This window comes from Elephantulus edwardii, unplaced genomic scaffold, assembly GCF_000299155.1.
Source record: "Elephantulus edwardii isolate Elephantulus edwardi_28Jun2011 unplaced genomic scaffold, EleEdw1.0 scaffold00014, whole genome shotgun sequence".
Taxonomy (NCBI): Eukaryota; Metazoa; Chordata; class Mammalia; order Macroscelidea; family Macroscelididae; genus Elephantulus; species Elephantulus edwardii.
Window position 1 is genome coordinate 26,625,849 of NW_006399764.1, and position 13,891 is coordinate 26,639,739.

At 42.0% G+C, this 13,891-nt stretch overlaps 1 protein-coding gene across 1 annotated transcript in view; it reads right to left on the reverse strand.

Moving 5' to 3' along the window:
* The window catches only part of PDCD1LG2 (programmed cell death 1 ligand 2), a 101,454-nt gene that overhangs the window by 23,040 nt on the left and 64,523 nt on the right, over positions 1 to 13,891 (reverse strand). The window contains exon 2 of the mRNA XM_006881359.1: positions 2,314 to 2,622. Within this exon, the coding sequence (XP_006881421.1) occupies positions 2,314 to 2,622 (309 nt within the window). The remainder of the gene's footprint in view (positions 1 to 2,313; positions 2,623 to 13,891) is intronic.

Sequence of the window (13,891 nt, forward strand, 5' to 3'; positions counted from 1 at the left end):
TCCTGAGTACCTTAGAGAGGTCCCTAACAGCAGACTTTCCCATTGCGATACGCTTTTTGATTTCCTGACTGCTGGTGCCAAGAGTGTTGTAGGAAGTAGTATTTGTGAACCTACATCAACAAGTATTTTTTTAAGAATAAAGTGGTAATTAAAGGAAAAGGATAAAAATCTTTAAAAGGTGTGGCTAATTACTAATGTAGCTAAACACTCAACCTCCCTGCCATCAAATCAGTTCCTAGTGGACGCACAGTGACCTTCCCTTTGAGATTCTGAGGCTTCAAATCACGAGAGAAGAATGTTTTCCCTGAGGAACCACTGGTGGATATGAATCGCTGGAGACGCACAACCTTTGGACCAGCAGCATGACTCCCCACAGACCAAGTCACCAGGGTTCCCTGATAATACAGTTAATAAGGTCATAATTCAGTGTAGGGAGATTTCTCTTGTAATCACATATTACAATTTTGTTGTTAGTATTCATGTGATTTAAGAAAGAACACATTTAAGCAACTTCCAACTATCTTATGTATTATCTAGTTTCCAGGCACAGACGGGATCATCCTGAATTATTGGAAAGGCCACAAGTTCTCCATCCCCTTTGTGGCAATGAAAATACACCCTTACAACCACCATGTTGCAGCAGGGAGGAAACAGGGGTCCTTACTAGTCTGAGCAGATAGGGAAACTCCATGTCACCCAACCTTTTCTGTCCTTTATTTGTATTTATTAATATGAAACAAAAATGGAGGATATTTTAGAAGTAAAACTGGTAGCAAACATCACTAAGGATTCCACAGGGTTTGAAAGAGGAAGAGGTCCACGGGGTGATATAAGTTATGGCACTGGTGACATGGCTCTAGTGACGCCACTGAATGTTGGGGTTCCCTGAAAAATCTTTTTAATCCCGAGACACCCTAGTCTGAAGTCTATTACCCCCACTGAACGCAACACCTCTCCAGTGGTTTGAACCTAGCAGTGGCTCAGCGGGAGAAAGACAGGAAGGTTCCTCCTTGGGAACCTGAGGGAAGGTCACTCAGGGACTGGACGTGGGGCCACAGCAGTGAGTTTAGGTTCTGGCTTTTATTAACCTAAAGGTTGGTGGTTCAAGCTCATCTACGGGTACCAAAGAAAAAAGGACTGGCCACCCGTTTCCACAAAGGTCACAGCCAAGAAAGCCCTAAGGAGTAGTTTGCCCTGGGTCAGAATGGACTCAACAACATGTTTGCTTGGCTGGCAATCTACTCCACTCACTTCTCTAGATTTCACAGAGGAGGGCTTTCCAGTTTTAGACTGAGGCCTTACTACGTTAAACTCTAGGGTATTTTCTATCTTATTGCCTGGTTGGTTGCCTAATGGTAAGGTGCTGTCAATCCAGAGGCACCCAGTTCAAATCCACCAGCTGCTCTGAGGGAAAAAGATGGGTCATTTCCTCCCGTGCAATTTCTGCCTCTGAAAACTTTCTGGAGAGTCAGCTGTGCGTTATCGGTTCCAACTCAACAGCACATAAAAACAACAACATTCTGTTCATTTTACTGGAACACACCCACTCCAGCTGCGTACTGTTCAGTACATTGAACTCATTAATGGCTGCAAATAGAGTTTGAAAACGTCTGGACTGGAGGAATTACCTCTGAGGGGACAGCATGATACTCATGGAGGCAAAGTTTATCTTTGTCATTCTTTCTGCTCCCTGGGACTCAGTTTTTCTAGCTTTCTCTAGGCCATTTGATTTTCTCAAAGCTTAGATTTGCTTGATTGGTAACTCACAGGTTGGAAGTTCAAATCCACAAGAGGCTCCGTAGCGGAAAGCACTACAACTTGCCTGAAAAACGAGCCATTAAAAAAAAAAAAAACCTCCGAGGAGCACAGTTCTGCTCTGACACAGAAGGGGACCCCATGAGGCACAGTTGACTCCCTGGCAACAAGGCCTGCACCTCTGCAGTCCCCACCTGAATCTAACGGTTTTATTTATCCTCAGAGGGCAAAAGGCTCCTGCTCTCGGAGATGGCTCTGTCTTCGGGTAGCCTCCTTTCAGTTTTTGCATTAGTGGGTTTCTCAGCTCATGTGGGTTTCTGGTGGCACAGTGGCTGAGGCTGCTAATCCCCAGGTCAGCCACTTGATCTCAGCAGGTGCTCTACTGCGATGAAGGGCTCCGAGACCCAGGTTGACCCTGTTCCGTCCTTCTGGGTGCTGCGAGTCGGAATCAGAACCGAGCAGATGGCAGTGGGTTTATTAGGTTTCTGTCCCTTGCAGTTGTCGGGGGTCCCACGTGGGGAGATGCTGGTATGGATTCCGGTCCCTGACACCACTCACCTTTGACCTTCAGCATCAGGTACTTGTAGTCCCAGGCAGTCCCAAAGATGATCAAGCAGCGGTACCGGCCCGCGTCCCTCACTTGGACTCGGGGGATATGGAACAGGGCCTTCCCCAGCGGCAGCTGCTCCTCCAGAAACTGGACTCTTTCATTGTTGTTGAAGGAGGTGCCGTTTTCCATCTTCTGAAAATAGACTTGCAGTGCTTCAGGTGTCACAGGCCCTCCGGTGGTAAAGTCACATTCCAGGGTCGCGTTGCTGCCATGGTCTACCAGGTACAATTCCTTGGGGACAGATACTGTGAAAAGTGCTGAAAAGGAAACAAAGACGTTCGGTGTTTCCCTTCATACTCAGTTCTGCACAGAGGGAAGGTGCCCTTGTTCCTAGATCCCTACCACGGCTTGGGCAGCCCTAAGCCCCACCAAGTCTGGACAAGGGTGGGTATATTCGCCCATCACTACCATGTGGCTGTGTCCCTCCTGCTGCTTCCTGCCCCCTGGGCAGCCCAAGCACAGTTTCTTGTTAGCACCTTCTATCTCATTCTCTGGACCATTCCTTCCATGTGAACAGGATTTCTCCTATGCTGTCCCAACTGGCAAGGGCCCATCCCATCTCACTTCAACGCCTGCATTTTCTGGTTTATCATCCTCAGGCCACATGCACTCCTTTACATCTTTCCCTGCTGGATGCTGCCTCCTATCAGTGGGGACGGTCACAGTAAAGCTGTCTTGGGTTCTTACAGCATGTTGGCCCAGGCTGGCACCCTCTCTCACTAGGTCTTCCCGGAAGCCTGCACAGTCAATGCTAAGGCTGTCTTCTTTTTACAGAGAATGGTACTGAGGTGCACGGAGGTGAAGCAGCTCGTGCAAGATCACGCTGAACCCCACTGCATGGGCCCAGGCAGACACTTCCTCTTTCCTGTCAACATGGAGAAAGGAAGACGGGCGCTAACTTTTCGTATGTAAATACCATGTGCCAGGTCCCGAGTGAGTCTTTCTTCCTAGTTTATCTTAGTCAGAAAGCTCCACTGAAACCTGACAACAGCAGGCCTCCACTGACAGATGGTGGTGGCTGAGGAGCATTGGCTGAGATGGAACCCAAGACGCAGGCACGGAAGGCGAAAGGCTGTCCCACTGAAGCACACTCCCCACCCCGTGTCCTCTTACTTTGCTCCTGACAACAGCAAACAGGGAAGAGAAATGAGGCGTTCAAAGTAGGTTAGTTGCTGAGTCTGAGCCTCTACAAGAATGCGGTGGAACATGTCGGGTCTAGACGCCAGCGAATCTGCTTAGCAATTTGTGGACCACACTTGAGCTTTCTTCTCATGGGTGTAGTGATGTGTGGAGTTTCCGCTGGAACTCCCCTTTCTATTGCTTGTGCCTTGGACAAAAATTCATTTCTGCCTTTTTTGCCACTCTGGCTTGTGTTGTTTTTACCTTCTCACTATGATTTGAGTGTAAGTTTACAGAGCACATGGTATTCCCTTTAACCACTCACGTACATTTTGTTTTCTGGCGTTGTTATAGTCTCAGCCTTGGAGCACCACTCTTCCCACTTTCTCTGTGGTTCCTGTTTGTTCCAATCCCTCTATCCTCTCCCTGCCCACATCCATCTTTGGACAAATGCTGCCCTTGTGATCCTCTGTAGCTGAGGACCTCCTTGTTATTATCGTTCACCTCAAGTTGTTGTTGGGTGCCATCCAAGTGACTATGAAACATAGTGACCCTGTGAATCACAGATCTGAAACTAGGCCTGTCCTGCACCATCCTCCCAATCTCCGCCTTGCTCAAGCCCTTTGCTGCAGTTTCCATGACGGTCCACCTCAGTGAATAGCTTCCTCTTTCTCTGACCTTCTACTTTGCCCTTTACGACGTTGTTGTTAGGTGCCATCGGGTTAACTGAGTCTCACAGTGACTGCATGAACAGGTGTGAACTTCCCACATAACTGCCATCCTCCTCAAGCCCACTGTGCTGGTCACTACATCGATCCATCTTCTTCTCTTTTGTCAACCTTCAACCGTTCGTGGCATTATCTATCTCTCCAAGGACTGGTTGCTCCTGAAAATGTGCCCATAGCAAGTGAGATGAAATTTCACCATCCTTGTCTCTAAAGGGTGTTCTGATTGTGTTTCCTTGAAGACAGATTTATTTGTTCTTTTGGCAGTCCATGAGATCAATACTCATCACCAACGCACAATTCCAAGATATCAATTGTTTTGTCTCCCTTATTTGTTATGCAACTTTAAGATGCATAGTAAGTAACTGAAAATACCCAGGCCTGACTCAGGTGCACCTTAGTCTTTAAAAGGAATCCTTGCTCTTTAGAATTTTGGAGTGATCCTTGACAGCAGATTTCCGTAAGGCAACACATCTTCTGATTCCTTGACTGCTGTTCCCATGGGTGTTGTGGATCCAAGTAAAATGAAGTGACTGACAACTCTAATTTTTTCTCCAGTATCTATCATGATATTGCCCATTGGTCCAGTGGTAAGGATTTTTGTTTTCTTGATGTTGAGATATAATTCATATCAAAAGTTGTAGTCTTCAATCCCACAAGGACAAACATTGTATAAATAGAATAAGTATGAGGATCCAAGCGGGGAGTGGAAGCAGAGGGGTGAGGATGTGTAGAGCAGGAGGGAGGGGTGTGGATTAGTCATGGGATTGTTCAATTTGATGGATATGAGGGGAATTTGAAGTATCTGGCCTGAAAAACAATATGATTTTGTAAATAAGCTAGTATAATTAAAACAAAAGTTATAGTCTTTGATCTCGTTCAGTAAGTGCTTCAAATGTTCTTTGCTTTCTGCAAGCAAGGATGTGTGTCTGCATTAACACAGGTTGTTGGTGAGTCTTCCTTCAGTCCTGATCCCACACTGTTTTCCATCTAGCCCAGTCGATTTGCTCATCATACAGATTGAGTAGAATCTGACACACGACTCTGCTGATTTTAAATCATGCAGTGTCACCTGGCTCTGTTCGGACAACTGTCTCTTGGTCTAGGTATACATTTTGCAAGAGCACAACAGAGTGCTCTTGGATTCCCATTCGCCAGAATTTGTTTTGAGCCACACAGCCAAATGCTTTTGCACAAATAGACACCTTCCTGGTGTTCTCTGCACTCAGCCAGCATCCATTCAGTGATATCCCTTTTGCCATGGTCTCTGCAAATTGGGTACACCTTATACATTTGTTTGTTGCTTGGCTGTAAGCTGGGCCACAGGAGTGAGCCCAGTTCCAGGCTCAAAGGGTGGCAAAGTTCTTTTCCATTCTTGCTTTTCTACTTTGTAGGTATAAAGCACTTGTTGTCCACAGAAGGGAGACAATTAGCAAAGGCATGAATGGTGCTTCTTCTGAGTAGCTCAGAATAATTAATTGTTACTTGGCACATTTTTGCCCCCCAATGACAGCTGCTAGGACATGCAAACAACAATGATGACTCCCTTGTGTAAAGCCAGGAATTTAGGAGATGCGATGTACTTTTAAAATCACCAAACACTTTTACTTATTGTGAATTAAAAGGAGGATCAGAAATTTAGCAGAAAACACAGGTTTTCCAATTCGGCTGGGGCCCTTGATTCATTTAAGGGGCAAAGGACTTGTTCAAAGCAAGAAGAATCACACATGCTGCTCCTTCAGGGCAATCAGGCCCAAGAATGCAGGCACTTCTGAAGAGAGCATTCCTAGTGAGCTCTGAATTGTTTGCACATGGGAGTCACAGCTGCCACCCCTCCAGGAAGCGCAGCCCAGGTGCTTTGCATTAGCTCCCAAGATAGCTTCTACTTTAAGCTAATTTTACAAATAGTTTATTTATTTCTTTAACAACAGAGGTTTACGTTTTTTCAGACTTCTACTTAATGTACTCGAACCATGGAGGCCAGGGAGGAAACCAAAGATGGAGACCTAACCCAGTCACATTCTATAAAAATTCAATAGCTGCGATTAAGGGCAGAAAGCTTCCCTTGTCTGTGTAGGACACTCAGTACTGAGACACACTGCTTTTTTCCTTCCATTGACTCATACTTCATGTCCAATCCTTCTCCATGGACTGACTGCAGGAGCAGCTATGGAAACTAAAGTGAGGTGGAGTGAGCGACCCAGAATGTGGTCTCAACACAGATTTCAAGCGTCACCATGGTTACACCCTCCCCTCCCCAGTTTTCATCCATCTCTGGAGGATGAAGAGAGAGGAAATATTAATAAAATAATAAAGACTGAGGTCGTTGTTTCCTCAAAATGATGATAAGGTACAAAATTAGAATATCCCCCAGATGAATCTGGTTTACACTATGTCCTTAGGATTTGAAAAGAACCTAAAAAAACCATATTAATTTAAAACAGACATGATAATATGTTATTGAAGAATGAATATACACCATAGAATCCATAATAGACTCACAGAAACAATGACTATTCATTTTTTACAAAAGTATAAAGATAATTCAATAAAGGTCAATCTTTTCAACTAAGGGGTTTAAAACAACTGGACATCCATATGCAAAAACAAATATCTCCACCTTCACTTATCTTTCATATAATACACAAAAAGTAATACAAAGAGATCAAAATCTATCTGTAAAATGCTTAACTATAAAAGGCTTACAGGAAAATATTGGAGAAAATCCTGGAGACTTTGGATTAGGAGAAAAGTTTTAGATGAGACCCCAAAGGCACAATCCATAAAATTACAAAAAAAAATTGATAAACTGGGCTTCGTCAGAATTAAGATTTTTGGCTTTGCAAAAGACATTGTTAACAGAATGAAAAGAAAAAAAATAATAGGCTGAAGAAATATCCATAATTACATATGTGATAAAAAATTTGTATCTGGAATATTTAAAGCACTCTGAACATTTTACTTAAAAAAAGACACACGGAAACCCAAAAAACAAACCACCTAAAAAAATGACATCTGAACATCAAGAAAACAAAAATCCTCACCGCTAGATCAACAGGCAACGCAATGATAAATGGGGAAAAGAATGAAGTTGTCAAAGACAAGTATAATGCAAGTTACAAATCTGACAAACACTTCCTTGATCTGAAACCACAAATATATTCCCTTTTCTGTTAGAAAGACTGCCTCCCAGTCTCCTCTATTGCTCAATTCCAACACTGCTTCCACATTAAAGAAATATTAGGGCAGCACTCAAACTCTTCATAATCAAATCTGTCTAGTTACCTAGCACAGCTACACAGAAAAGATACAAGTGGAAGACTTGACAAACCACAACTTACTCTCCCCCAGCTTAGGAGGCTAGAAGTCCACCCGGGCACTGCTCTGGGGATAGGGTTTCTCTCTCTCTTGCCTATAAAAAAGGCCCTTGTTTTCTTTCAACATTTGTGGGAATACCATAGCTTAGCTCTGGTACACTTTGGTCTTTAAACGGAAATAATTTCTCATTAGCATTTCAGAGAGATCCTTGGACGTAGATTTCCCCAGTGCAAATAAGTCTTTTGATTTCTTGACTCTTCTTACCAAGGGTGTTGATTGTGAATCTCAGTAAAAGGAAATCCTTGACAATGCCAATCTTTTCTTATCTACAATGCTGTCAGTTGGCTCAGTGGTGAGGATTTTTGTTTTTATATGTATATACTTTTATTGTGAATTTAGTGAAGTCTACAGAGGATAGGGTTTTCACCCATTCATTGATACATGTATTCCTCCCTCCTTCTTCCTCCCCCCCCAATTAACTTTGTAATGCACATCTTGTTAATTGTCATACATATCATGTCTAATGCCCACCGTGTCAGTCTTATATTGATATGAGTAGTCTTATGCAGTATTTGTCCTTTTGTGATGGAAATATTTCACTCAGCAATGAGATATCATCTCTCACCCCAGCGACAAAAGCAAAGTTGCACAGGATAGCAAACAACAAATGCTGGTGAGGATGTGGAGAGGTTGGAATTCTCAGACACTGCAGGTGGGGACATAAAATGTTACAACCACCACAGAAGGCAGATTGGTGTGTCCTCAAAAAGTTGAATATAGACAAAACCACTTGATTCAGCTATCCCACTGTTAGGAATATGCCCTCAAAAACCAGGGTTGTAACACAAACTTATGTATGCACACTCATGTTTTCGCAGCATTATTCACAATAGCAAAGAGATGGAACCAGCCCATGTGCCCATCAAAAAGGAATGGATAGAAAAACTGTGGTACATTCACACAGTGGAATATTATGCAGCATTGAAAAACACTGAACTTATAAAACACTATACAACATGAATGAGTCTGTATTTTCGTTTTCTTGCTATTGAGATGTAATCTGTATGGAAAGCTGTAGTCTTTGGTCTTTTCCAGTAAGTGCTTTAAGTCTTTTTAACTTTCTGCAAGCAAGGTTGTGTCATCTGCATAACGCAGGTTGTTGTTAAGTCTTCCTCCAATCCTGATGCCACAATCTTCGTATCGTCCAGGTTCTTGAATTATTTGCTCAGCAAACAAATTGGATAGGTCTGGAGAAAGGCTACAATATTGATGCACACCTTTTCTGATTTTTAACGATGTAGTTTTCCCTTGTTCTGTTCAAACAACTGCTTCTTAGTCTATGTATAGGTTTTACATGAACACAATTAGGTATTCTGAGATTACCATTCTTCTCAATGTCAGCTGTAATTTCTTATCATCCACAAAGTCAAATACCTTTGCCTGATTAATAAAATATAAGTAAACATTTTTCTGGTATTCTCTGCTTTCAGTCAAGATCCATCTGACATGATATTCCTTGTGCCATGAATTCTTTTGAATCCAGCTTGAATTTCTGGCAGTTCCCTGTTGATGTACTATTCCAGTTGTCTTTGAACAATCTTCAGCAAGATTTTACTTGGGTGTAGTATTAATGCTGTTTGGAAGCAGGAATGGCATCCACTTCCTAAACAACATGCCTCTGGAAACTCTATGAACTTTGATAAATGTCAATAGTTATAAAGGGGCTTAAGGCCTTTTGTTCATAAGGTCACTATGAGTCATGTTAAACTTAAAGGCAATCAACAACAAGTATTAATGCTATTGTTTGATAATTTCTATAATAAATATACTTGCAGCCAGGAGATCAGGAGACATATTGCACTGGGAAAGTCTGCAGTCAAAGATCTCTTCAAATTACTGAGGACAGAGATAGCACTGAGGATTTAAAATGGGATCTGGATTTAATGCCAAGAATGATGTAAGCTGCAGCTTTCGGCAAATTATATGCTCTTAGACTCTAAAGCAGGGAAAATGTCAAAGGATTTCCTAAGTCCTGGACTGCTCTCACACACAGCAGACCTAACCCCTGTCCTAATCCTCTGACTTCTGCTTTTACATGATCATGCAGACATTGAAAATAAAAGCACTCCGTCTCTTGACTGCTCATTTGAATGTTGCGAATTAACTTCTCCTGAGACCAATACACTCTGAGGCTGATTTCCTTCATGTCCACAATTGTTTCTATCTGCGTATGAATATTTTCTTAAGTTTCCCTTGCCCTAGCCAATCAGTTATAGTATTCCAAATTGTAAATGATAATATTCACAATGTCTTTTTGTCCATTCATTTCAGATTGACCTTCCTTTCATGTATTCCAAGAAAATGTTCTTTAGCTATTCATTTCCTGCTCTCCCCATTTCTGAGCCATAACAATCCTATTTTTAAAACAGTGCTCGTTTACAGTATTTTCCTTTTGTGACTTAGTTATTTCAGTCAGCACTCAGTATAATGTCCTCCTCCTCTGTCATCCTTTGTCATTGTCCAACACTCTGATGTGTAGTAGGTGACTGAGACTATGGCCTGAATCAGGAACACCTTAGTCTTCAAACCTACATCACTGCTCTTTAGCATTTTGGAGAGGTGCCTGACAGCAGACCTGCCCAGTACAACATGTCTCCTGAGTTCCTGACTGCTGGTGTCAAGGGGGTAGCTTGTTGATCCAAGCAGAATGAAATAATTGGAAGCTTCAGAATTGATGCTGGAGAAGAGCACTGACTATCCATGAATTGAAAAAAGAATAAACAGATATATCTTGGAAAAAGTACAGCCAGAGTGTTCGTTGGATGTAAAGATGGCAAAGCTTTGTCCTCCATACTTTGGACATGTAGTTAGGCGAGGCTATTCCTTGGAAAGGGACAACATTCTTAGAAAGATAGAGGAGTGGAAGACCTCCAATGAGATCGACTAACATGGTAATGTCAGCAATGCGCCCTAGTGTGTCAGACATGTTAGGACGACACAAGTTAGGGCAAAATTCAGGTTAGCTGTTCATAGGGTTTCTATGACTTGTAATTAACTCGATGACACCAAACAGCAACAATATCTTCTCCTATCCAGTTAATGTTTCACAAATTTGTCATTATTTTTCAATGCCACATAATACTCCACTTTAAGAAGGTACCACTGTTTTGCTATCCACTCCTTTGTTGGTGGGCACTTGATTAAAATGCTCAAGAAAACAGGAATAGAGGGGAATTACTTAAACATAATTAAGAGCATATATAAAAACCAACAGCCAACATCACTCTCAATGGAAAGAGACTAAAGGTACTTCCCTTGTGATCAGGCAGGGATGCCCACTACCACCAATCCAATATCATATTAGTAGTCTAGCTAGAGCAATAAGACAAGAAAAGGCATCCAAATTGGCAAAGAGAAGGTTAAATTGTTGCTATATATAGATGCTATATGAGAAAACCCTAAAAGACACAGCAAAAGAATTGTTGTATCTGGTTGACCACTTTAGGAAAGTGGCAGGTCACAAAGCCAACAACAAACAATCAGTTGGAGAGAGCTCTGGTGGCCTAGTGGCAAGAAGCTGCGCTGCAATCCCAGAGGTATGCAGTTCAAATCCACTAGATGCTGTGCTGGAGAAGGAGGGGCAATCTCCTCCTGTACCAGTCAGATCTGATTTGGAAGGATGAAAAGAAAACCTACTGACTGGGAACAATCATTTGTCAATACCAGATCAGAAAAGAGTCTCATAACGAAAGTTTACAGACTACCCCTGGGCCTCTACAAGAAAAAGACTGACAACCCAATTACAAAATGGGCAAAAGACATGGAAAGAATTTTCACAGAAGATACTCGAATGGCCAATAGACACATGAAGAAATGCTTAAAATCTCTGGCAATAAGAGAAATGCAAATCAAAACCACAATGCCATACCATTTCACTCCAGTAGCAGTGGCAAAGTTTAACAGGAGAGCAAGTAATAAATGTTGGAGAAGACTGGCAAGATAGGAACTCTTATATACTGTTGATGGAATTGTAAAATGGTACAATCACTCTGGAAGGCAGTTTGGCACTTCCATAAAAAGCTGAACATAGAAATTCCATATGACCCAAGTATTCCACTGCTTGGAATATACCCTGAGGAAATGAGAACTGAGGGACAAATGAAGACTTGTACACCAGTGTTCATAGTAGTGTTATTCACCATCGCAAGAACATGGAAACAGCTCAGATAGCCAGCTACAATTGAATGGATTGAGACATTATGGTACATTCACACAATGGAATACTATGCAGCATGCAGGAGTAATGATTTTGTAAATTATTACCGAACTTGGGAGGGACAGGAGAGAATTATGCTGAGTGAACTAACTCAGTCCATAAGGACAAATACTGTATGAAACCATTATTGTAGAATTAGTATGAGATCCAAGGGGGGAGAGGGTGGAAGCAAACGGGTGAGGATGTGTGGCTGAGGGGGTTAATCACAGGGTTGCACAATTTGGTGGGTGGGCGGGTGATGGAAATGGGAAGGATCTGGTATGAAAAACAATGTATTCAGATTTTGTAAATAAACTAGTATAAAAATAATATAAAATAGAATGTATATGAATGATTATATGAAACACAATGTAAAATGAAAGACTGTATGAAACACAATGTATATGAAATATACTGTAAAGGTATTATGATATGAAAATCAATAAAAATACTTTTAAAAAAATCAGTTGGATTCTTCTACAGAAGCAAAGAGAACACGGAAAGGAAATAAGAAAAATAATACCCATTATAATAGCCAACCACAAAATGAGATAATTAGGAACAAATCTAACTCTAGATAGACACAAAAGATGTATACAAAGAAAATGATAATACTGTTGTTTTTTTTTTAAAAGAAGAACTAAAAGGAATAAACCAACAATGTACAGAATAGTTGCAAGAGGCTTATTAGAGTGAAGACCCTCCTGGTAGACTCCTGGCCTCCTCATTTTCTATAACAGAAGGAAGCCATCTCATCTTTTAAAAAAATATCATTGTATTATACTGGTTTATTTACAAAGTTTGAATACAGTGTTTTTCACACCAGATCTTTCCCATTTCCTTCACCACTCAATTTTTATGGGAAGTCAATCCCTTCTTGTGAGGCTCAGCTCAAACACACAAGGGTGGAAGAGACCCCTACCTTCATTAGACAGGAGAGATGGATGAGTGAGTATTCTAAGACATTGTCATTCACAAGCCATCCAAGCACTGTTATTTCTTCTAGGGTTTCTAACAGTTCAGTGATTATTCTCCCTCTCAAAGAATACCCTCTCCATCGACTTCCACCAGGGACCACCCTGGCCCTCTTCCTCAGCCCCCTCTCTTCATCCTGCCTTACCTGCTGCCTGCCCAAGCTGCATTCCCAGGATCAACATCAGCAGGAGAAGGGACATGTCTGTACCGAATCTGAAACAGACAATTGAAAGTTTCAGGGCTTTCTGCAACTTCGCTGGCTCTCATGATTTGGCGATTTGCTCACTCTTGAAAATTAGGGAAATGGCTCACAAGCAAATGTGTTGGGAGAGGCGGGGATGGTAGTGATGGTAAAGAGAAGCTGAGAAGGAACATTGTAGATTGTGTGGAAGACCGAGGACAGGGGGTAAGAGGAAGTGAAAGACTCTTCATTAAGCTAAATTAAAAACTTCCTCCTTTACGAATGGTCTTTTCTGAGCATCAACTAGTTCTCTGGGTTACGGCAACTATCTGCACCTCTCTAGCTCTTCCCTAAAGCCTTCCACAGTTTTTCCAATCTTGTCTGTAGAATAAATAGTGCACCTCATTTCATTCAGTTCCACAATCAACACCCATGAAGATCAGTCAAGAAGTCAGACGATGTATTGCCTTGGACAGATTTGTTGCCAAGCACATCTTTGAAGTGCTAATGAGCAAGATATCACTTTAGAGATGAAGGTGTTCTGAATTGTTTCATGTGCATGTGAAAGTTGGACAATTAATAAAGAAGAATGCACATCTTTGAAATGTGATAGTGGCAAAGAATATGGACTATACCCTGGGCAGCTGAAAGAAAACAATAAGCTTATCTTGAAGGAAGTGCCACCAGAGTTCTCCTCAAAAGCAAAGATGATAAGACAGGCTCACATACTTTGACATGCTATTAGGAGGGAGAAGTTCCTGGAAAAGGACATCATACTTAGAAAGATGAAAGGCCAAAGAAGGAGAAGATACCCTTCAATCAGACGAACCGACACAGTGACTGAGTTTTCAGAGGCAATTAATTGCACAGGAGGAGATGGCCCATCCTTCTCCCACAGAGCAGTTGGTGGATTAGAACAGCGTGTCTCTGGGATTGCAGCACAGCATCTTGCC